Source organism: Callorhinchus milii, unplaced genomic scaffold, assembly GCF_018977255.1.
Source record: "Callorhinchus milii isolate IMCB2004 unplaced genomic scaffold, IMCB_Cmil_1.0 Scaffold208, whole genome shotgun sequence".
NCBI lineage: Eukaryota > Metazoa > Chordata > Chondrichthyes > Chimaeriformes > Callorhinchidae > Callorhinchus > Callorhinchus milii.
The window spans coordinates 64,875-90,097 of NW_024704949.1; the positions used below are offsets into that span (position 1 = coordinate 64,875).

The 25,223-nt window shown below is 45.1% G+C and overlaps 1 protein-coding gene and 1 long non-coding RNA gene across 2 annotated transcripts; both read left to right on the top strand.

The window, feature by feature from the left end:
* Positions 1-1,199: 1,199 nt before the first annotated feature.
* LOC103171931 (nuclear factor 7, brain-like) lies at positions 1,200-7,665 on the top strand. The gene is made up of 8 exons (XM_042345996.1): positions 1,200-1,643; positions 1,729-1,824; positions 1,989-2,219; positions 2,644-2,666; positions 4,770-4,856; positions 6,202-6,288; positions 6,962-7,132; positions 7,620-7,665. Exons 1-8 carry the CDS (start codon positions 1,200-1,202, stop codon positions 7,663-7,665), a joined length of 1,185 nt encoding a protein of 394 aa, XP_042201930.1.
* Positions 7,666-13,697: 6,032 nt separating this feature from the next.
* On the top strand, positions 13,698-24,478 carry LOC103172535. Its single transcript, XR_006086012.1, has 3 exons — positions 13,698-13,725; positions 23,967-24,134; positions 24,297-24,478. It is a non-coding gene; the product is annotated as an uncharacterized LOC103172535 (long non-coding RNA).
* Positions 24,479-25,223: the final 745 nt, after the last annotated feature.

Below are 25,223 nucleotides of genomic sequence, written 5' to 3' on the forward strand. Positions count from 1 at the left end.
TCTCCTTTGCACCATCTTTATTGCGTTGACATCCTTCCTAAAATGTAGGTCCAAGAACTGCACAATGGAGTCCAGCTGTGTCATCAAACTTGACGTATGTAACTCCTGTTTATTTGTTGCTTAGTTTATTTTTCTAATAAGTTTCATTCTCCTCTGTTCAGGATTTACATATATAATGACAACAACAACAACAACAACAACAAGATTCCATTTATAGAGCGCCTTTTACGTCAGGAGGACGTCCCAAGGCGCTGCACAGTTGGGTCATGACCCGAGCAGGGGGGAAATGGTCAGGGTGGGGGAGGGAAGGGAGGGAGAGAGGAGGGGGAAATGGTCAGGGTGAGGGGAGGGAAGGGGGGCGAGGAGGAGGAAGAGAGTCGAGAGGGGAGCTGAAGGCACGGTCAAGAGAAAGGTTTTGAGACCGGCCTTGAAGGAGGAAAGGGAGGAAGCAAGGCGAAGGCACTGGGGATGGAGTTCCAGAGCCTCGGGCTGAGAGGCTGAAGGCCCGACCACCGATAGTAGGGCGGTTGGGGCGGGGGACGTGGAGCAGACCGGAACCAGAGGAACGGAGGGTACGGGCAGGTAGGTAGGGGGATAGTAGGTTGGGGTGGGGAGCAAGGGCGTGAATGGCCTTGTAGGTGAGGATGAGGATCTTGAAATCAATCCTCTGGGGGATGGGGAGCCAGTGGAGGCGAGCGAGGGTGGGAGTGATGTGGTCCCGAAGCCTGGTGCGGGACAGTACACGAGCTGCAGAGCTGATAGAGAAAATATTTCTCCAGACGCAGCGCTTCCATTCCCCCAATGTCCTCCTTCAACTGCACCAATTGGTTCAAATCAATAATCATTCCAGGAGAGAGAGAAAGGGAGAAACTCTCCCCTTTTTGAAAACGCAATGGGTTCTTTACCGTCCACCTGACCAGGCAGACGGGATATTAGTTTAGTGTCTCATCCAAAGGACGGCACTTTGACCAATGAAGCACATGTCCCAACAGAGCATTGGAGGATCAGCTTCGACTGTAATTGCAAGGCCTTTGCCAGTTTGACTGGGCTGTGGACAGACTGTGTGGTTCTGGCAATGGGCGTCTCCTCTCTGTACTTTCAGTCAGAATTGTTTCTTACAGAATAATTATTACACCCCAAACCTGAGGAACCGGTTTCGGAGGTAACTGAACCTGTGCCACGTCCACACAAACACTGAGATGGCAAACCGTTTAGACACGGAATTGTTGGGGCTGAACATGGCTTCTAGTCTCCAGATTCAGCGAGTGAATGAGGAGTTAAACTGTCCCAATTGTCAGAATTTCTTCACTGATCCTGTCACCCTGGATTGTGGCCACAACTTCTGTCGCTCATGTATATCCCGGAGCTGGGAAAAGCAGGAGACAAACCGCTGTGCTGTTTGTCATGAGACTTTTCCAGAAAAGAACCTCAGGGTTAATCAGGACATGGCGAGTCTAGCAGAGAAAGCTCGGAAATTCAGCCTGAACCCGATGGCAATTAAACTTCACTGTGAGAAACATCAGGAGGAACTGAAGCTGTTCTGTGAATCTGACAAGAAATTGTTGTGTTTAGTTTGCAGAGATGCGAGAGAGCACAGAGATCACAGCTTCCTGCCCATTGAAGAAGCTGTTGAAATCTACAAGGTAACAGTACCCCTTACGAGGGAGTAAATCTATTCCTCTTGATGATTTCAAGTACAAATACTTTTATTTTTTGAGTTTATTCCAGGAAGAAATGAAATCCTCCTTGGATTCTCTCGCACAGTGGAAGGAAACTGCTCTACAAGCTGAAGCCAAACAGAAACAAACTATTTCACAACTTAAGGTAAGTTGTGTCTGGGCTGATTTCTGGCCAATCAGTTGGTCTCTAATTACTGTGTGTACATGTTGTGATGTCTCAATTTGTCTCCCTTTACTGTGTGTACGTGGTGCGATGTCTCAGTGTGGCTCTCTTAATGTGTCCACAATGTGATGTCTGACATTTCGCAGGAACAGGCGAGTAGTCTGCAGATCCAAGTCAATGACGATTTTGATAAAATACACCAGAGCCTGACTGAGAGACAACAGCGGTTAATGAGCGATCTGAGACAGCGACAGGAGGAGATTTTGAAACGAATGGAGACAAATCTGCGAGAGATTCGGAGCTATTTAGATTCAGTTCATCAAGAAACCTCAGAGTTACAGACAAAAATGGAAAAAGACGGGCTCATCTTTCTGCAGGTAAAGCGAGTACATTATAATTGAGCTCAGTAACAGAAACACACAGTCTGGAGCGGAACATTAAATACTGATTGATAAAGAGAAGCGAGAATGAATTGGTAATTTATAAAACTATAGTGTGTATCTGTCAGCAGGTCTGACTCTGTGCCTATAGTTATAACCTCACACAAACAGCATTTTGTGATAGCCGTATATCTCAACTTTCCTTCCTTTGGAAATCATGTTGAGAGCGTAACATTGCTGTTATAATGACAGTGAACTCTGTGCTGTAGAATTCTATTCTGTGTGTCTGAGTTTACATGTAGTCTTTCACGCCCAACGCCTTGGGATGTCCCGCTGACGTGAAAGGCGCTGTACACATGTAATTTGTTGTAGTTTGTTGTGTCGTAGTGTGAGCTCACATTTGTGTGTTTTATTTCATTAGCAGGAAGCTGCTCGGAAGAGAAGGTATGAAATGTGGTTTACCAAATATCCCAGAATTTAATGCATGACAAAACGCAATGTGTGATTTCACTTCATAATTAAAAACAGCTGTCATCAACATCTATCCTAAAAACAGACCCATCCCTGATCACTAAATATTACTCCATCTCCAACCTCCCTTTACATTACAAGTTCCTTGAAAGAATTTTTCCTTCCCAGCTTCGCTCAACCGTTACCTGTCTTCTCGAACTCCTCGATCATTCTTCGGCCTTTGATACTGTGGATCACTTTTCCCTCATCCACCACGTTTCCTCTGACCTCAACCTTCAAGGTTCTGTCCTTGACTGGTTTAGACCGTATCACTCATATCCCCACAACTCTCCACCCCATCTCGTGTGGTGTGGTGTTCCAAAAGTCTCTGTCCTCGGTCATCTCTCGCCAACTTTCCACAGTTGCAGGAGTGAGGATCTCCAGATTGGCTCGCACCAACGCCTCCATACCTCAGGAATTGGCAACATCAAAATGTACGATTGCCCACTCCACCTCACGAAGGCACTCAGGAACCTAGGCGTCTTGTTCGCACCTCAACTGTCGTTTCTCATCCACCTCCATGCCTTGACCCACTCTGTCCTGCCTAAGCTCCGCAACATGACACGACTCCAACATTGCTTCAACTCTTTGGTCGCCAAAAGCCTCAAATATGCCTGCACTACGTCCAGGGTCAACTATGCCAACGCCCTCCTTGTCGGCCTTCCCAACTCTTCCCTCCACAAGCTGTGGATCATCGCGTATTTTGAAGCTTGTGCCCTCTCCCACATTAGGATCCGTGACCATTCACCCCCAGCATAAGTCAGCTCCACCGGATCCCCATGCCTCAGAGGATAGAAATCAAAGGCCTCGTCCTCACTTTCAATGCCTTGCTCCCTCCTACCTCTCTGTTCTGCTGACCCCTATCAACCTGTCTGCTCCCTCCATTCAGCAGGCTGTGACCTCCACATCTCCCGCCCGACCAAACCTGCCATAATCAGCCTGGCTTTCATCCTCTCTGCCCCACTCGTTGGAACTCCATCCCTACATCTTGACCCCTCATATGATATATTGTGGCAGATCACGGTCTGAACAGTCCTCACACGCAGGTCACTGGCCGTTGGAAGGCTGGTAAACTGGGCAATGGGATTGTAAAGCCTGAGGATTTGCAGTGTGCAAGGCAGCTATGGGGGAGCTTTGTTTTGTCATGGGTTGTTGGGCGATGGTGGGTGCTGGGGGTGGGTGAGGAGCTTCAGTTACCCCTTCACTATATCAGAAGCAGGATGCGAAGCAGCACACAGGAAACAACTTCTGCTCTGGACGGCAGCTCACGGAGGACCTGCTGCCCTGATGACAGGACACAGGAAGCCTTTGGCCTAATCACACGTGCTGAAGCATGCTTACCTGTTGAGTGCAGAGAAAGAGTGCTATGGGTCCTGAGCTAGAGGGACCAGAGCAGAAGAGAGGCCACGGCCTGTTAGCTGCCAACCAAGGGACCTGCATAACTAGGGAGTAAGAGGTGTTTATCAACGTTACCAACCTGTCTGCTCCATCCTTCGGAGCCCAAACTGGCCTGCTCCATCATCAGTGATCGGGCTTCAGACTTTCTGCCCCATTAACCTGGAACTCCATCCTGGATCTCACCCACCACGGCCCTCCCTTGCCTGCAAAGCCCGTCTTCAAGATCTTCCCCTTTGACACTGCTTTCGGTCATCCCGTCCCATAACCTGCTTTCCACGCTTAACTAATATCAACCCCAAGAGTGTAAACCCTTCATTGTCCAGAGACTTGGAATGTAATCCTGTCCTGAAAGGCGCTAAAATTGCAATTTAATGCAGTTGTTGCCATAGAGCCTGGGGGCCGCCCGAACTTTCCAAACCCATCCCAGTAAAGCTCTGAGAAATGATCCTGTGTGAATGTAATATGAATCTCAGATGTTTTATTGATCAGCATCGATGTGTGTGTGCGCACGTTCTGATATTTCTGTGTGACTCTGGACGCAGCGGCTTGGGACACCCTCACCACGTGAAAGCACACTGTACATAGGTGTTAATGTCAACAGTTACACTATATTCACTGTGTTTGTGTCTCTGTGTCCAGTCTGGAGAACAATGATCTGGGAGATGGTGGACCAAAGCATCTGTATGAGGCTCTGAGGAGCCCGGCGTCTAAAATACGGATTCTGGAGTAAGTAACACACTGAAATTTCATTACATGAAACCTCCTGTGAACGCGCACACATACAACATGACCTGTGACAGATCACAGTCACGATCGGTATCTTTCTGAACGCCCTTTCTTACTCAAAGATCCCCTCTGTTCACCAGAGTAATGAATGCACACACCACTCGGATCATCCCAGTTATAAAGCCACTGAAAAGATTTCCACACAAGAGCCCTGCCCTCCCTGAAGCCACAGAGTGAATCGCCTGCGGTCAGATGTCTCACAGCTTTATACCTACCTACACACTCCCCCTTGTCAACCAACTGGGCTGCCAACAGGCAGGAGCTGGTGTCCACCATTGGGAGGAGGACACTTCCTCCAGCCAGTGGCTGATTGACCAGGTTACACACTCGCTCACTCGCTCGGCCTGTGATCCTGACAGCATGTGCCCGGCTCCTCACGGACTGAACAGCTGCCCATGGCATCAGCTGGTCCACTGCCCTGTCCTCACACTCTGGTCCCTTATACTGTTGTGAATAGCTCTAGATACTGGCAGCGAAGGTGGGTAAACTGAGCCCTGGGATTGTAAAGCCTGAGGACTTGAACAACAACAACAAGAGTATATCGCCCCTTTCACATCGTGAGGACGTCACAAGGCAGATAAGGGAGGTTTTCTGTTGAAATGTTTTATAAGGCGTGGGATGAGTTCAGTCAAACCTTCACTGAGTTACACACAGGTGGTGAGGGAGCTTCCGGGAGGCTCTTCCTACTCTGGGTGGCAGTTCGTTTAATTCCTTCGCTGAGGAAATTATAAAGGAAGCCTATGGCCTGCTCACCTGGCCCGGAGGAGAATTGGCTCTTGATTGCAGGGAGTCAGAGCTGTGGGACCTGAGCTGGTGGAACCAGATAGGAGAGAGGCCTAGAAGGGGCAGGAGCTAACCCAGTTTCAGCAACACTGGGTGGGGGGGGGTGAGAGGGTGAAAGTGGTGTTTACCATCTTTACCAACCTGTCCGCTCCCTTCACTCAATGGAAACTGGCCTAATCAATTTCACCTGATCTGACCTCTCCAGCATCGACAGTTGTACATTCAGCTTTTCAGCCCCCGCTCTCCGGAAGTAACCTGATGCCCCTCCAAACTCGCATCTTCCTTTGCATCCTACAAAACCCCTCTCACGGACATCCGTTTTAACCCTGCCTTCGGTTATCCTCCCACCCCTGTTTGATGACCGTGTCACATGTGCCGGTGTGTCTGACCCTGGTCCCAGCGTTTTGGGACGTTGTCCACGCGTGAAAGTTGACTGTTTATACATGTCAATGAGTATTGTGTTGTTACACTATATTTCCTGTGTTTGTGTCTCGGTGTTCAGGCTGGGAGACAATAATTTGGGAGATTGTGGAGCGAAGCGACTGTGTGAGGCTCTTAGGAACCTGGAAGATAAAACACAGTGTCTGGGGTAAGTAACAACCTGTGGATTTGGTGTCAGAGACTGGTTCTAAACATAGATTATTATACCCTGAGCAGCTGTGAGCAGCATTAATAATGAGATGCTGAAGGCTACAAAGACTACAAGGACTGGATCAGCGGCAGGATTTTGAGAGTAAGACTCTGGGAGCAGAGATTCTTCCCGCTCAGTTCCTTTTCTTATTAATAATAATAAGTCTGTGAATAACCCTTCTATCCCTGTGAGGCGCGGTATTTACAGGTTGGTGGGTTTCCTGTCCAGAAAACAGCGGCATGTTTCCCTCTTAAGGGGTACGTAGTACAGCTTCTGCTGGTGAAAATTCAGCATTCAACTATAATACACACTCAACCATACCACCCGCTCCAACAGATACTGTGTGGTCCCTGAACCTCGAAAAGCATCAAACTCCACCTGATATTGTAATCCTGAATGTTAATGTCTGTTCCACACACAGCGATGTTTTAATGTGAAGGTGACAAAAATGCCAGACCCTGGCCCATTCCCAGAGAACCCAACCCATCCACAATCTCTCATTGAGGTCAACAAAATATATACTCTGATCCCTGTTGTATCTCTGTGTCTCTGTTCTTCAGGCTGCGTCACCAACAGTAATAAAAACTGTGTTTGCTGTGAAACCTGTTATGCTTCTGTCTCTGATCTCCAGGCTGGGGGGTAACAACCTGACAAGTGAATCTACCGAAGATCTGGTATCTGATCTCAGTATAAACCACTCACTGACGGAGCTAGACATGAGTAATAATCAATTGAGAGATTATGGAGTGAAGCGACTGAGTGAGGCTCTGAGGAACCCGGAGTGTAAAATACAACGTCTGAGGTAAGTAGCACATTGGGTCTTCAGAGTCTGAATGACTCCAAAATCTCAAAGTGTTTATTGTGACTGTCTGATCAGTGAGGCTGAATACTATGATAGGAATCGGTGTGACAGTTTGAGGCCACAAGCCATCTTTTACATCAAACTCTCACCATGTATTACTAAGAAACCATGTGATGGAAACACCAGCTCTTCTGACATGTGGACAGTCACATCTCTGACCCCTAAACTGGTTCCAAGTCCCAAACCCTCTCCCATTGCATCTCATCCCGAAGCTCCTGCTCTGGTCCCGTCAATCCCTCCACACATTGTGGGTTTGTAGTTCTCTACTATTGTTAGCTGAGTGTCTGACACAAACACAAACCTGTCATCAGGCTTCAAACTCTCCAAAACAACCTCCTGACAGTTCCACATCTGAGTGGAGATTTGTGTGTGTGTAATTGAGGCAAATTTTCTCCCCGGAGGGACAGCTCTGCTCACCTCATCCCAGATATTATTATGAACAGGATCGCCGGCGTCCAGAGTTTGGGATCTAAGCTTGGCTTTGAGGTCAGTTGGGGAGTTGAAGCTGTTATTCAGTGTGTGTGGCCAGCTTCCCGCTGCCTATCCTGCTGGGTTCACCCTCTCTCTCATTCTCTCAGAACTTTGGCTTGTGGGGTTAGCAGCATCAGAGGGGAAATACTCCCTGCCTCCGGTGACTGATCTGTGCTTCCAAATCCTGCGGAAGACCAGGCTGGGCTGTGCTGCCATCAGCAGTGAGTATCCTGGAATACTGCGGCCCCTCCTGGCTCAGTAACAGGAATAGACACCCTCACAAAGTGTGGAAGAGATGCCCCACCTCCATTATTGGGGATGTCGCGTTGAAGTCAATTGATCCTAAAGAGCCCGATGGCCCTCTTCTCCGGGAACATTAATCCATATCAACAGGGGAGGAGAATCTTTCCAGCCACGCCGAGACTTTGAAATTTGGATGTGTGTAAATCTAGAAGCAGCCTCACTCGTAGCATCGACCTGCACTGTGTAGTAGATGTTTTTGTTTGCTCGTGTACATGTTTTTGTGTGTCTATATGTGTTTCTATGTGTTTGTGTCTATGTTTGTATGTGCAAATGAGCATGTGTTTGCGCGAACGTGTGTTTGTGTTTGTGTGCGCATGTTCTTGTACTTATGTGTGTTTAAGTATCCGTGTGCGTATATTTGCATGCGTGTGTGTCTCTGTATGTGTTTCTATATGTGTGTTTTTGTGTTTGTTTCTATTTGTGTGTTTCTCTTTGGTTTGTTTGTATGTATATGTGTGTGTCTGTGTGTATCTTGGTATGTGTGTGTGGGTGTGCGTGTGTGTGTCTTTGTATGAGTGTCTGTATGTGTGTGTCTGATCCTATATGTATTTGTGTGTGTCTGTCTGGGTGTGTATGTTTGTGAAGTGTGAGTCTGTCTGTGTGTGTGTTGGAGTGTGTGTCCTTGTTTGTGTGTGTGTCTGGGTGTTTGTCTAGGTGTGTGTAACTTGGCGTGTTGCGTGTTTGTATGGGATTCTTGGTGTGTTTCTGGGTGTGTCTGTGCTTGTGTGTTTCTGTCTATGTGTGTGTTTCTGTCTATCCGTGTGTATATGCACAACATCAACCTGTCTGTCACGCAGTACCCACCGTGTGAACATGTTTGTTTATGTGGAGAATTAAGGTGCTGAGGTATTGTTTGGTTTAGTATCTATACAGACAAAACCTGTGGCGAAAAGTCTACATAGGATTAATCCTGATTCAGTGTTTGTCAGCTCAGACACTGAAGGCTGAGTCCTGTAGCTCAGCGGTTTATGCAATCGCCTCACCAGCGAGAGGGCCTGGGTGTGATACTAAATTCACTTTCCAGTATATCAAATGAAGAGCTTTGAGGCGTCTCCAAGACATGATGAGGTGCTATAACAAATGTCAGTATTATTATTATATTAAACATTGTGTCTGCATATCGGGAAAATCTTCTGAGGACCCCTCGCTGGGCGAAGCGACTGTATAAGGCTTGTTTCCATCTCTGTATCTGCTTGTGGCCTCTATCGCCTCTTCATTCTGTGTTCTACTACCTGCAGTGAGCTACAGTGGGATATACACCTGTGTTTACTCTGATCCCTGTTATGTCTCTACGTCACTGATCTTCAGGCTTCAGGGTAACAGCCTGACATCTGATTATACCAAGGATCTGGACTTGGGTCTCAGTAAGAACCGCTCACTGACGGAGCTGAACCTGAATGATAATAAACTGGGAGATTGTGGAGTGAAGCGACTCTGTGAGGCTTTGAGGAATCCGGAGTGCAAAATACGGAGTCTGGGGTATGTAACACACTGTGTCTCCAGAATCTGAATGTCTCCAATGTCTCAATGTGTTTATTATGACTGTCTGATCAGTGAGGCTGAATATTGTGACAGGAATCGGTGTGACAGTGTGAGACCACAAACCATCTTTCACATCAAACTCTCAAAATATATTAATAAGAGACCACGTGCTGGAAACTCCAGCAATAGTGATATGTGCACAGTCACAGCCCCGACCCTTAAATTGGCTCCAAGCCCCAAACTCGCTCCCATTGTATCTAATGCCGAAGCTCCTGCCCTGGTCCCATCAATCTCTCAATACATTGTGGGTTTGTAGTACTCTGCTTTTGTCGACCGTGTGTCTATCACAAACACAAACCAGCCATCAGGCTTCAAACTCTCCAACCAACCTTCTGACAGTTCCACATCTGACTGGGAATTTGTGCGTGTGCAATGGAGGCACATTCTCTCCAAGGCATTGGAATATTTTGATCAATTGGGAGTCTTTTAAGATTAATTGCGTGTAATCTATAAGCAGCCTCGCTGGGAGTTCGGAGCAGCACTGAGCAGTCTGTGTTTCTGTATTTGATGATTTGATGTTTTGTTTATGCATGTGTGTGTTTCGCTATATGTTTGTGTTTGTGTGCCTGTATGTGTGTTTGTCGCTGTGTGATGTGTGAATCTGTCTATTTTTCGGAGTGTCTGTTTCCGTGGATGTGCTTGTGCGTCAGTATGTGTGTCTATATGTGATGTGTTGTATATGTGTTGCGTGTTCCTGTGTGTGCTTGTGCCCATGTGTGCTGTATGCGTGTGTGTGCGTCTGCGTGTTCTCTTTCTGTGTTTATGCATGTGTGGTGTGTATATTTGTCTGCTTGTCTGTTTGTGTATCGGTGTGTATTTTTGTGTGTTTTTCTGTGTGTATCTATATTTCCGTTTGCGTGTGATTCTGTGAGTGATTTTCTGCGATTGTGTGTCTGTATGCATTTATGTGTGGTGTGCTTGTACACTTTTTCTGTCTGCCGTTGTTTGCTGTGAGTGTGAGTATTTGTGTTTTTGTATCCGTGTGTGTGATTGTGCATGTGTTTGCGTTTGTGTATGCGCGTGCATGCATGTTTTGTCAGATTGTGTGCATGTGTGTGTCTTTGTGTATATGTGTGTGCGTTTGTGTGTATGCGTATGTGTGCACGTATATGTGTTCATGTTCGTTCTTCTTTGTGTGTGTGCACATGCTTGTCTTTCTTTGTGTTGTGTTTCTGTGTGTGCGTACCCTCCTGCAACCTGTCCGGCTCAGACATGCACGAGTTTATATATCCTGAGATGTTTAACTCAATCAGCTCAGTGATTTCATCCATATTCCCATCTGGCTTTAGGTGCTGGACCAATATATCTTTGTGGAAAAGTCAGGTCCTGAGGTTTTTCTTTGCTGGTATCTATTCATTCAAAACGACTGCGCAAACCGTTCACCCAGAATAAAGTCTACATAGCTTTAGTGCTGAGCTTTTTTTTGTCTGTTCACACACTGCATTCTGAGCCCTGTAGCTCAGTGGTTAGAGCCCTCGCCTCGCTAGCGAGAGGGCCTGGGGGTGATTCCTGGCAGAGCAAAACCATAGTATATAACCTGCTCCACTCGTGTCTGTTTGCCTCGCAGTCAGTCACAGTTTTGTTATATTGGTTCACACATGCTTTTGAAGATCACTTTTCCAGCGTTGATAATCCATTCAAAAAAAACTTAACACAACAAAAACAAGCAATTCACTTTGCAGTATAACCCACGAAGACGTATGAGGCGTCTTCAAAGTATATGATGCGCTGTATGAAATGCCAGGATTATTATTATAATATTATGTATTATATCTCGATATCGGGAAAAAAACATCTGAGGACCCTCGCTGGGGGCAAGGACTGTCTGAGGGTCGTTTCCATCTCTGTATCTGCTTGCGACCTCCAGCGCCTCTTCCTTTTGCGACTAACGGGCTGTAGTGAGTTAAAGTAGGTTATACACACAGTGTTTTCTTTGATCCCTGTTGTATCTCTGTGACTCTGATCTCCAGGCTGGGGGGTAACAATCTGACAGCTCATTGCACTGAGAACCTGGCCTCCGCTCTCAGCACAAACCACTCATTGTCTAAACTGGACCTGAGTAATAATAAACTGAGAGATTATGGAGTGAGGCAACTGTGTGAGGCTCTGAAGAAGGCGGAGTGTAAAATACAGAAACTGGAGTAAGTAAAACACTGTATCTCCGGAGTCTGAATGACTCCAATATCTCAATATATTTATTGTGACTGTCTGATTAGTGAGGATAAATATTGTGACAGGAATCGGGGTGACAGTGTCTGTGTGTGTCTGTGAATGTTTCTGTCTTCGTGTGTTTCGAGGTGTGTGTATGTTTGTTCGTGTATGTCTTTGTGTGCTGTCTGTGTGAGTGCTTGTGTTTGTGTGCGTGTGATTGTGTGTGGGTGTTATGGGTGTTTGTTTATTTATCTGTTTGTGTGTGGGTGTGAATGGTGTTTTGTTTATAACATTACATAACATAACATAGCATAACATAACATGTTATGCTATTCGGCACTAGTCTTCCCCGCCATTCAATCATGGCTGATCTTCTAATCTATCTCCAGCTAAAAGCCTGACCCTGCCTAATCCCCATATCCCCTATACCCTTTTGCTATAAGAAATCTATCTATCTCAGTCTTGAATATGTTCAGGGACTAAGCGTCAACAGCCCTTTGCTGTAATGAGTTCCACACATTCACCACCTTTTGAGTGAAGAAGTTCTTCCTCAACTCAGTGCGAAAGGGTTGGCCTCTGATTTTAAGGTTGTGACCCTGGTTTTAGTTTCTACAACCAGGGGAAGCAATCTCCCACTATCTACGCATCATGCACTTTGATGATCTTATAGGTTTCTATAAGATCTCCTCTAATTGTTCTGTATTCTAGAGAATATAATCCCAAATTGGTAAACCGATGCACGTAACTCATCCCCTTCATCCCTGGTACTAATCTTATAAATCTACGCTGCACCCCCTCCAGGGCAAGTACATCCTTCCTTACATAAGGAGACCAAAACTGCACACAGTATGTATTAATTTGTGCGTCTCTGTGTGTATGTGTATATATTTGTGTTTGTATGTATGTGTATGTATATATTTGTATGTGTGAAAATTTATTTTGTGTGTGTGTATGCATGCGCTTTGTCTGTACGTGTGTTTGTGCACACTGCAGCAAACTGTCCAACTCATACGTGTATGATGTTTGGGCTTCCTCCCGTATCCTGAGACGTTTACCTCCCTCGAGTCAATGATTCCATTGATATTCCCAAGAGGTTTCAGCTATCGGACGGAAATAAACGTAGATGTGGGTGTGCAGGGATTGTGCTTTATGGGAGAGACCGAGATAATCTGAGAGTGGGAGTGTGTGAAAGAGAGAGATTGAGAGAGAGAGCGACAGGGAGAGAGTATGAGAGAAAATATATTATAATGTGTAGTGACCGTGTGTTATGTGGGAGATTCAGAGAGAGAGGCTGAATGAATAGGCTGATAGATATAGACTGTGGCGAGTTAGAGTGAGAGAGAAATTCAAATCGACCAGTGAGACTGGGGGAGTCTGTGAGAGAAATAGAAAGGGATGCAGAGTGACACAGATGAGAGAGATAGTCTGAGTGAGAGAGAGACGAAGAAAAAATGAGAGCGAGAGAGAGAGAGAGACCGACAGAGAGAAAGTCTGTTTGCCTCGCGGTCAGTCGCAATTCGGTTGTTAGATGATTTCCAGATCACTTTTCCAGGGTTAGTAATCCATTCCAAAAAATATCACACAAAAAATACAGTCAATTTACTTTACAGTATAGCCTGTGAATAGTATTGTTGCGTCTCCATGACAAGATGAGACACTATGTCAAATGTCAGTATTAGTATTTTATTACATATTATGCCTGGATATCGGGAAAACCCTCTGAGGCCCCATCGCTGGGGGAAGGGACTATCTGAGTGTCGTTTCCATTTCTGTATCCGCTCGTGGCCTCCAACGTCTCTTCGTTCCGTGATTAACGGACTACAGTGAGTTAAAGTAGGTTATACACACAGGGTTTTCTGTGATCCCTGTTGTGTCTCTGTGTCTCTGATCTCCAGGCTCAACAGTAACAAACTGACAGTTCGTTGTACCAAGGCAATGGCCTCCACTCTCATTAAAAACCCTTCACTGACGGAGCTGAACCTGAATAATAATAAACTGAGAGATTGTGGAGTGAAGCGACTGTGTGTGGCTCTGAGGAACCCGGAGTGTAAAATACAGAGTCTGGGGTATGTAGCACACTGTGTCTCCAGAGTCTAAATGACTTCAATATCTCCATCTATTTATTGTAACTGTCTGATCAGTGAAGCTGAATATTGTGACAGGAATCGGAGTGACAGTGTCTGTATGTGACTGTGATTGTTTCTATGTGCGTGTGTTTCTGTGTGTGTTTATGTGATTGTACGTGTGTGTCTGTGTGTGTGATTGTTGGTGTTTGTGTCTGTGTTTGTGATTGTGTGTGTGGGCGTTGTGGTTGTTTGTTTTTCGTGTGTGTGTATGGGTGTTTGTTGATGTATTAATTTGTGTGTGTTTGTGCCTATGTGTCTGTATGCGTATATGTACGCAGGTGTATGTTTTTTTTTTGTGTGTGTGTGCACGCTACATTAACCTCTCCGGCTCATACATGCATGACGGTATAGATGCATGATGGCCCCCTTATCCTGAGATGTTTGCCTCACTCAGGTCAATGACTCCATCTGATAGAGAGAGAGAGAGAGAGAGAGAGAGAGAGAGAGAGAGAGAGAGAAAGAGAGAGAGAGAGAGAGAGAGAGAGAGAGAGAGAGAGAGAGAGAGAGAGAGAGAGAGAGAATGACAGAGAGAGGGTGGGGGAGACTGATAGAGTGGCAGAGGGAGAGAGTGTGAGAGAGACTGTGATTGAGAAAGACCGTGAGAGACAGAGGTACAGACATCGGCTCAGAGAAAGACTGAGAGAGATATTAAGAGAGAGAGTAAGAGACTGAAAGACAGACTGAGTAAGACAGAAATGGAAACTGAGAGACAGAGAGACTGAGAGAGACTGTGAGAGCGAATATACTGTAACGCGTTGAGACTGCATGTTTTGTGGGCAAGACAAATAGAGAAAGAGAGAGAGACTGAAAGATATTGACTGAGGGAGAGAGAGCGAAAGAGAGAGGGGTTTGTGGGTGGTGGGGGAGGGGGGAAGAGGTGGTGGCGGAGAGAGAGAGAGAGAGAGCGGCTGAGAAAGAGACTCAGAGAGAAACTGAGACACAGAGGCTGTGAGATTGAGAGAGAGAGAGAGAGGCTGAGACACAGAGGCTGAGAGATTGAGAGAGAGAGGCAGAAAGACAGAGAGAGAGAGTGAGATAGTGAGAGAGTGAGAATAACAAAGCGAGAATGAATGAGAGAGTCGTAGATGGAGAGACTGTGAAAGAGTGAGCCAGAGAAAGAGACAGAGAGATAACCCAAGAGAGAGACTGAGAGTGAAATTGAGAGAGAGAAAGCGAGAGACTGAGAGAGGGAATGAAAGACAGAAATGGAGACTGAGAGAGAGAGAGAGAGAGAGAGAGAGAGAGAGAGAGAGGAGAGTATATGAGGGAGGGAATAACAGTGATATAGAGGAAAAATAGGACACAGAGAGAAACTGAGAGGAAGAATATATTATAATGTGAAGTGGCTGTTTTGTGGGAGAGACAGAGAGAGACTGAGAGAAAGCGAGAGAGAGAGAAAGAGAGAGAAAGAGTGAGAGAGAGACTGAGAAAGAATGAGAGAAAATACGTTAATAATAATAATCCTTGCGTTTGATATAGCGCTTTTCACGTCTTCTAGAACTATCAAAGTGCTTGATAGAATATACTGTAAAGTGAAATGATTGTATATTTTGGGGGCAAAACGCGGTAGCCAATCGCACACAGCAGCCCTGCACTCAATCATGGATGAGTGAACCATTTATTATTTTTTTTCTTGAGGGGTTATTAACAGGCTTGTGAAGTAAGGAAACTTGCCCAAGGTTTCACCTTGCTGTGAATCGAACCCAAGTCTCTCGCTTGAAAGGCGAATGCTCTCACCACTGAGCTACAGGACACCACTTTACACCACAGTACTCCGTAATAAAAAAGATTACTGAGGTTTTTGTGCGAGAGACAGAGAGAGAGACTGAGAGACTGATACAGAGCTTGAGATGGAGAGGCAAACTGAGAAACACTGAGAGAATCTACATTATAAAGCATAGTGATTGTGTTTTATGGGAGAGAGAAAGTGAGACTGAGAGCCTGAGAGAGATTGAGAAGGAGAGACAGGCTGAGAAACACTGAGAAAAATTATATTATAAAGCGTAGTGACTGTGGTTTTTGGAAGAGACAGAGAGTATCTGAGAGAGAGACTGACAAACAGAGAGCTAGAGAGCGAGAGAAATAAAGAAAGATAGACTGAAAGAGACAGAGAGCACGAGATTGAGAGAGATTTTGAGAGAAAATCTATTTTAAAATTCAGTCACTGTGTATTTTTCGGGAGATACAGTGAGAGAGATTGTGCAAGACTGAGAGAGAGAATGAGAGAGACGATGAGAGAGAGGGAATGACAGAGAGAGAGACTGAAAGATGGATCTGAAGATAGGCTGGGAGACAGAGAGTCAGAGAGACTTTGAGAGAGAATATATTTTAAAGTGTACTTCAATGTGTGTTGTGTGGGATAAACTGATATAGTAACTGAGGGAGATAAATTGCAGGAGAGACAGGGAAAGAGACTGAGAGAGAGACTGAGCGAGAAAGTGACTCAGAGATAGAGAGTGAGAGAGAGAGACTGAGGGACAGACTCAGAGAGCCTGAGAGATAGAGAATGAGATAGAGAGAGAAATAGACTGAGCGGGAGAGTGAATGACTGTGTTTGTATGAGAGAGAGAGACAGAGAAAGAGAGAAAGAGAGACACTGTAGGAGAGAATAGATAATCACGTGTAGTGACTGTGTATTTTGTGGGACAGGCAGAGAGAGAAAGATTTAGACAGAGAAAGAGAGAGAGTGAAAGACACCGAAGGAGAATGAGGAAGATTATACTTTAAAATGCAGTGACTGTTTTGTGAGAGAGACATAGAGTGAGACTGAGAGTGACAGTTTGAGAGTGACAGATTGAGAGAGACAGAGAGAGAGAGAGTCGCCGAGGGAGAGGCAGAGAGAGGGACTGTTAGGTAGAGAAAAACTGAGAGAATGAGATACTAAAAGAGATTGAAAGAGACAAGGGAGACTGAGAAAGAATATATTATAAAGTGTAATGAATGTGTTTTGCGGTAGATACGGAAAGAGACTGAGAGAAAGATTGAGAGCTACCGAGAAAGAGAGAGAGAGAGAGAGAGAGAGAGAGAGAGAGAGAGACTGTGATGTGTGTTGTGTGTGCACATATGTGTGTTTGTGACCCTGGTCCCAGCGCCTTGGGACTTGCTCCTCACTTGAAACGCTCCAATATATACTTGTCAATGTGTATTGTGTTGTTACACTATATTCCCTCTGTTTGTGTCTCTGTGTCCAGGCTGGGGGGCAATAATCTGAGAGATTGTGGAGTGAAGCGACTGGGTGAGGCTTTGAGGAACCCGGAGTGTAAAATAAAGAGACTGGAGTAAGTAACACACTTTGTTTCCAGAGTCTGAATGACTCCAATATCTCAATGTGTTTTTTGTGACTGTCTGGTCAGTGAGGCTGGATATTGTGACAGGAATCGGTGTGACAGTGTGAGACCACAAGCCATCTTTTGCACCAAACCCTCAACGTGTGTTAATGTGTGTGCCTGTATGTCTGTGTCTGCGTGTCTTGTGTTTATGTTTGCTTGCGTGTCTGTGTGTTTGCGCTTGTGTTCGATTCTTTGTGTGTGTTTGCGTGTGGTTTATGTGTGTGTTTGTGCGTGTGCGTTTGTGTTTCCATGAGAGTTTGTGTTTGTTTCTGTGTGTATGTGTGCGTTTGTGTGCGTGTGTATTTGTGTGTGTGTGTTTGTTCGGATATTTGTTTGAATGCGTGTGTGTATGCGTTTGTGTGTGTTTGTGTGTTTTTGCATGTTTGTGTATGTTTCTGTGTGTCTTTGGATGGGTGTCTGGGCTTCTTTGTGTGTGTTTCTGTGTGTGTCTGTTTTTGTTTATGTTTATGCATATCTGTGCATGTGTGTCTATGTGGGTGCTCGTGTGTGTGTTTCTGTGTGTGCTTTTGTGGGTGTTTGGATGAGTGTTTGCGTGTTTTGTGTTTCTGTGTGTGCTTGTGTGTGATTTTGTGCATGTGTGTTTGAATGTTTGTGTTTTTATGTGTGTTTCTGTGTGTATTTTCTGCGTGTATGTGTGCGTATTTGTCTGTGTTTGTGTGTTTGCTTGTATATGTGATGTTGAGTGTGTGTCTGTGTATCTTTATGTGTGTTTCACTGTGTGTTTGCATGTTTTTTTGTATGTGTGATTGTGTGAGTTTGTTTTTCTACGTGTGTGTGCCTGTGTGTGTATGTCTATGAGTTTGTTTTTGTGTATGTTTGTGGGTTTGTGTGTTTCTCTGTGTGTATCTGTGTGTGTCTGTGCTTGTTTGTGTGTATGTTTGTGTAAGTGTGTTCGTGTGTGGGCTTGCGTGCGTGTTTACCTGTGTTTGCTTGTGTGTGAATGTGCGTGAGTGTGTGTGTGTGTGTGTGTTTTCATGTGTTTTCTGGGTGTGTGTTTGTGTGCGTGTATCTCCTTCAAGTGCCGCATAAAACCATCGGCTTTGATCATGCCGTCTGCCACTCCCCTTCCCCTCCCTTCTTCCCCCTGAAATGCTTTACACTGTCCAGCATCTTGGAACATTCTCCCGACGTGAGAGGCGCTATACAATTGTAATCTTCTTGTTATTTGTTTGTGTGAATGCGTGTGTTTGTTTGTGCTTGTGTGTGCATTTCTGAGGGTCTTTGCATCTGTTCCTGTTTGCGTGGGTGTGCGTTAGTTTGTGTGCGTTTGTGTGTTTTTGTGCGTGTATGTGCGCGCTTGTGGTTGTTTTGTGTTTATGTGTGTGTATGTGAATTTGTGTCTGTGTTTGCGTGTTTTGAGTTTATGTCTGCGTTTAATGTGTGCTTGTGTGTGTGTTCCTGGTTGTATGTCTGCGTGTTTTTGTGAGTGCGTGTGTGTTTTTGTGTGCATTTGTGTGTTTGTATATGTACATGTTTGTGTGATTTTTTTTGTGTTTGTATGTGTATTTGTCTGTATGGCTTTTTGTTTGTGTGAATGATTGTGTATGCATGTACAAAATCATTGTGTGTTTCTGTGTCGGTGTGTTTACATGTGTGTGCCTTTGGTTGTTTGTGTGTGTGTGACTGTGTGTAAGTGTGAGAGTTTGTTTGCGTATTTCTGTGGGCATGCATGCGCATGTGATTTGTGTGTGTTTGGCATGCAGGTGTGTATTTGTGTGCTTGTGCGTGCTTCTGTGTTTGTGTGTTTTTTGTGTGTGCTTGTGTATTTCTGTGTGTGTCCATGTGTGTGTGTCTCTGTGTGCCATTGCGTGTGTACGTTGTGTGTTTGTTTGCCTGTGTGTTTCTGTGTGCGCGTTTGTGTGCGTATTTGTGTGTGCGCGAATATTTGTGTATATGTGTTTGTGTGTATGTATTTATGACTTTGTACTTGTGTGTTCGGTTGTGTGTGTGTTTGTGTATTTTTGTGGGTGTTTGCTTCTCTGTGTGTTCTTCTGTGTATTTGTTTGTGTATGTGTTTGTGTGTGTGCATTTTTGTGTGTGTCATGTGTTTGTTTGTGTGTCTGTGTATGTGTGTTTGTTTCAGTGTGTGCTTTTCTGTGTGTTAGTGTACGTGTGCGTTTCTCTGTGTTTGAATCTCTGTGTGTTAGTGCATCTGTGTTTGTGTTTGCGTGCGTTTGTGTGTGTGTACGTGTGTTTCTTTTTGTGTAAGTGCGTGTTTGGGTATGCGTATTTGTATGTGTGTGTATAACCCTAACCCTAACCCAACCGCCCAACCATCGGTGGACAGGCCTTCAGCCTCTCAGCCACGAGGCTCTGAAAATCCGTCCCCAGTGCCTTCGCCGCTTCCTCCCTTTCCTCCTTCAAGGCCGGTCTCAAGACCTTTCTCTTTGACCGTGTCTTCAGATCCCCTCTCGACTCTCTACCCCCTCCTCGCTCCCTCCCTTCCCTCCCCTCACCCTGACCATTTCCCCCTCCTCGGGTCCTGACCCAACTGTACAGCGCCTTGGGACGTCCTCCCGACGTAAAAGGCGCTCCATCAATGGAATCTTGTTGTTGTTGTTGTGTACATTTATGTGTGTGCTCCTGTCCGTGTGTGCTTGTGTGTTAGTTTATTGGTCTGTGTTTCTTTGTGTGTGAATTTTTTTCTATGTTAATTCTTTGTTTGTGTGTATGTGTTCGTGTGTGTATTTGTGTGCGGTTTGTGTTTATTAGTATGTGTGTGTCTGTGTATCCTCTGTGCGTGTCTGCATGCGTGTGTGTGGGTGTACACTCCAGCAATCTGTTCTGCATCAAACAAACTGTGAGTGACAGTAGGTTATACACACTGTGTTTACTCTGATTCCTGTTACCTATCTGTGTCTCTGATCTTCAGGCTGGACAGGAACGACCTGACAGCCGATTGCACCGAGGATCTGACCTCCGCTCTCAGCACAAACCACTCACTGACGGAGCTGAACCTGAATAATAATAAACTGGGAGATTGTGGAGTGAAGCGACTGTGTGAGGCTCTGAGGAACCCGGAGTGTAAAATACAGAGTCTGTTGTATGTAACACACTGTGCCTCCAGAGTCTGAATGACTCCAATATCTCAATGTGTATATTGTGACTGTCAGATCAGTGCGGCTGAATATTGTGACAGGAATTGGTGTGACAGTGTGAGGCCACAAGCCATCGTTTACATCAAACTCTCAAAATGTGTCCGTGTGCCTGCCTGTGTGTGTGTGTCTGTGTATGTGTGTGTAAGTCTGTGTGTTTGCCCGTGTTTGTGTGCGTCTGTGTGTTTGCCCGTGTTTGTGTCTGTGTCTGTTAGAAACATTTGCAACTATCCACAACAATGTTTAAATGATACGGTTCCAGTTTACCAATTGGTTGTGTTCAGTCACTTTATTCAGTTCAAAACGGAAGGTAATAGAACAATAAGTGAAACATTAAATAATACAAAAGACACAAAACGGTACCGACCAGATTCCTGTTACAGTCCTGGTTGTGTCTCGCACTGTTCCGCTACATTTCCCGAGAGATATCTAACACACCTTTGTTCACAGCTAACTTTATAACTCCAGCAATAGCTGTCTTTTTTAAGAAAAACAGCCCTTATATGGTTATATCCATAATGTGTTTCAATTCTCCGACATTTAGTCTCTCCTGATTAGTCCCTTCGTCCAGTTTGTAAGTGTGAACAGACTTTCTGTGTCCTTGTACGTCCAGACCTTATCTTCCCATTGGTTTGGGTTCTGCCTTCAGTTACTGAGCTTTGTCGCCTTTGCACTTCTATTTTATATTCTTAAGCCACATTTACCCGTCCTCTACCCCTCCCTCCCCTCCCCTCACCCTGACCACTTCCCCCCTCCTCGTTCCCTCCCTTCCCCTCCCTCACCCTGACCATTTCCCCCCCAATGCTCGGGTCCTGACCCAACTGCCCAGCGCTTTGGGACGTCCTCCCGACGTAAAATGCGCCCTATACGTGGAATCTTGCTGTTGTTGTTATTGTGTGCGATTGTGTGCGTTTGTGTGTCTGTTTGTTTGTGTGCGTTTGTGTGCCTGTGTGTTTGCTTGTGTATGCTTTTGAGTGTTTCTGTGTTTGTCTTTGCGTGCCCATGTGTTTGCGTGGGTAAGCTAATGTGTGCGCGTGATTGTGTGTTTCTGTGAGTGTGCGTTTGTGTGAGTAAGTCTGTGTTTGCGTTTGTGTTTCTGCGTGTATGTTTGTCTGTGAATTTGTGTGTGTGTTTCTGTGTATATGTGTGTCTGCGTGTTTGTGTCTCTGTCTGTGCATATTGTCTCTGGGTCATGCGTTTGTTTGTGTGTTTGAGTATGTGTATTTATGTGTGTCTGTTTGTCTGCTTGTGTGAGTTTTTGCGCCTGTATATTTGCTTGAGTGTTTTTGTGTGTGTGTCTGTGTGTGCATGCTTGTCTGTGGGTCATATGTTTGTTTGTTTGTGTGTGTATATGCATTTCTGTGTGTGTTTGTACGTATGTCTGTAGTTGTCTTTGGGTCATGTGTTTGTTGTGTGTGTGTTTTTATGTATGAGTGCTTGTGTGTGATTTTGTTTCTATGTGCTTCTGTGAGTGTTTGTGCGTGTGTTTGCGTTTGTGTTTGTTCGAGTGTGTGTTTTAGCGCGTGTGCGATTTTGTGCGTATGTGTTTGTGAGTATTTTTGCGTTTCTGTATGTGTTTGTTTGTGTATGTGTATACCTGTGTGTATTTTTTGTGTGTATCCGTGCATGTTTATTTATGTGTGTGTTTGTATGCGAGTTTGTGTTTCTGTTCGTGTGTGTTTGAATGTGTGTGCAGGTGTGTGCGTGTTTGTGAATTTGTTTTCGTGCACATTTGTTTGTTTCTTGTGGTTTTTCTGTGTATGTGTGTGCTTCTGTTTTTTTATGTATGTGTGTTTGTTTACGTGTGTGTGTTTGCGTGTGCTTGTGTGTTTGTGTGAGTGTTCGTATGTGTGTGTTTCTGTGTGTGTGTGTTTGTGTATGCTTGAGTGTGTTTCTCTGTGTGTGCGCGTTTGCGTGACAGCGTTTGTGTGTATGTGTGCATTTGTTTATTTGTGTGCATATGTGTATGTGTGTGTTTCTGTGTGTATCCATGTTTGTGTGTCTGTGTTTGTATGTGTGTTTCTGTGTGTGTGTGTTTGTGTATGCTTGAATGTGTTTCTCTGTGTGTGCTTGCGTACGTATGTGTGTGCTTGTTTGCGTGACAGCGTTTGTGTGTATGTGTGCATTTGTTTATTTGTGTGCATATGTGTATGTGTGTGTTTCTGTGTGTATCCATGTTTGTGTGTCTGTAGGTCCTGTCTGTGTGTGTATGTGTGTGTCTGCGTGTGTGTGTATTTGTTTCAGGGTTATGTGTTTGTTTGTGCGAGTGTGAGTAAGTGTGTATCTGTGTCGGTGCGTGTGTGTGTGTGTGCACTCCTTCAACCTGTACGACATCAAAAACCTGTGAGTGACAGTGGGTTATACACCCTGTGTTTACTCTTATCTCTGTTATATATCTGTGTCTCTGATCTCCAGGCTGCACAGTAACAATTTGACAGCTGATTGTGCCGAGGATCTGGTCTCCGCTCTCAGCACAAACCATTCTTTGACGGAGCTGAACCTGAATGATAATAATCTGGGAGATTGTGGAGTGAAGCGACTGTGTGAGGCTCTGAGGAACCCGGAGTGTAAAATACAGAGTCTGGTAAGTAACACACTGTGGCTCCTGAGTCTGAATGACTCCAATATCTCAATGTGTTTATTGTGACTGTCTGATCAGTGCGGCTAAATATTGTGACAGGAATCGGTGTGACAGTGTGAGGCCACAAGCCATCTTTTGCGTCAAACACTCAACTTGTGTTAAAGTCTTTCTGTCTGTGTGTGTGTATATATATCTGTTGTTAGAAACATTTGCAACTATCTCCAACAACTTTAGAATGATCCGAATCCAGTTCAACGATTGGTTGAGTTAAGACACTTTATTGTTGTGTGTATGTGTATATGTACATAAGTGGATGTATGTTGTTTTAATTGTGTGAACATGCGTGTGTGTGTGTTCGCTCACTGTGTGTTGTATGTGTGTTCGCTCACTACTGCAACCTGTCCTGCTCAGACATACATGATGTTGGGACTCCCTCACTCATCCTGAGACGTTGACCTCATTCAGGTCAACAATTTCATCCATATTCCCAACTGGCTTTAGCTCCCGGATGGAAATATTTGTTGTTGAGGTAATTTGTTGTTGGTATTTTTACAGTTAAAAAGCCTGTGCAAAACCCTCAACCAGAATAAAGTCTACACAGCTTTAGCCCTGAGTTAGTCTGTGTCTGCTCACACGCTGCAGTCTGAGCCCTGTAGCTCAGTGGTTAGAGCCCTCGCCTCGCAAGCGAGAGGGCCTGGGGGTGATTCCTGGCAGAACAAAACCTTGCGGATGTTTCCTTACTCCACTGGTGTCTATTTGGCTCACAGTCAGTCACAACCCGGTTGTTAGACGATTCGCAGATCGCGTCTCCAGGCTTATTAATCCCTGCAAATAAATATTTCATACAAAAATATACATGCACTATACTTTACAGTATATCCTGTCAAAAGCTTTGAGGCGTCTCCAAGACATGATGAGGCACTGTATCAAAGTCAGGATTATTATTATATTACATATTATATCTGGATAGTGAGAAAACACTCTGAGGCCCCCTCGCTGGGGGAGCGACTGTCTGAGGGTCGTTTGCATCTCTGTATCCGTTTTAGCCTCTATCGCCTCTTTCTTCCGTGGGTGACGGCCTGTAGTGAGTGACAGTGGGTTATACCCACTGTGTTTACTCTATCCCTGTCATGTCTCCGTGTCTCTGATCTCCAGGCTGTGGGGTAACAGACTGACCGATGGCTGCACTGATGATCTGGTCTCAGCTCTCAGTACAAACCGCTCACTGAGGATCCTGGGCCTGGGGTCTAACTCCTTCACAGACGGCTCTGTCCCCGCTCTCCGCCGCCTCATACAGACCTGCACCAGTCTGGAGGGGATCAGGTGAGTGTTCGTGTCAGTGTTTAATGTGATAAACACACAAAGAAAGGGCTGCGTATCAGAATGGGAACAGTTTGACGGGATTTATTTATTAAACTGCGACATGAAAAGTTTACAGTTTGTATCATTATCCCATGGGTTTAATTGCTGTTTAATGTGTTTCAGGCTGTGGTGGAATAAGTTCAGTTCAGACGGGGAGAATCAGCTGCAGTCACTGCGGGGAATCAGATCTGGGCTGTCAGTGACAGTGAGATTTGGACTGAGTCAGAGACCGTCCACACAGTCTGTGTAACATGAAATGTATTCTAGATACTGTAGTGATTGATTATTAAAGATGATAATCCTGATTCCTCTCCCATCCCTTCTCTTGGGATCGTTATTGTCACATAAACCCTGACACACTCCTGTCCCATTGCACGCTTTCTTTTTTTTACCTTTACTTTCTCTCTCTTTCTCAGTTTCTCGCTTTCTCTCTTTCTCTCTCAGTGTCTCTATCTCTCTCTTTCTCTCTCAGGCTCTCTCTCTTTCAGTCTCTCCCACAAAGCAAACAATCACTATATATTATAATATTCGCAATTATGAACACAGAGACACCGTCTCATCCACATACACACACAAACACAGCACACACACCGACACACACATGCAGACACACAAACCCAGTCATGGACACAAACACACAGGCATACACATTCCGAGACAAACACAGACATAAATACAGACACACACATACACACACACGAGACACACCACAGACACATAGATACACACCCAGTCACACAGAGACACACACACAGAGACACAAATTGAAACTCATACACAAACAGCAACACACACCGACACACACCTACAGACATACAGACAAGCGCGCGCATAAACACTTACACAAAGAGACATACACAGATATACTCGCAGACACACACACACACAGCTGAATTTCCGTTTAACTCAGCGACAAATGTATTTGAGATAAAAGATTCAAAGGAAAACTGAACAAATCTCTGAAGCACAACAACAGATGCAAACCCAACAAATAAAGACACATAATTTACTTTAAACCCATTTGAACATTTGAACATTGACTTGAAACAA

Bases quoted from the DNA above. Each gene is read 5' to 3' on its own strand.
- LOC103171931 (XM_042345996.1), top strand. From the start codon at position 1,200: ATGGCAAACCGTTTAGACACGGAATTGTTGGGGCTGAACATGGCTTCT. The intron at 1,644-1,728 runs GTAACAGTACCC...AGTTTATTCCAG, and splicing joins AAGCTGTTGAAATCTACAAG to GAAGAAATGAAATCCTCCTT. The intron at 2,220-2,643 runs GTAAAGCGAGTA...TTATTTCATTAG, and splicing joins ACGGGCTCATCTTTCTGCAG to CAGGAAGCTGCTCGGAAGAG.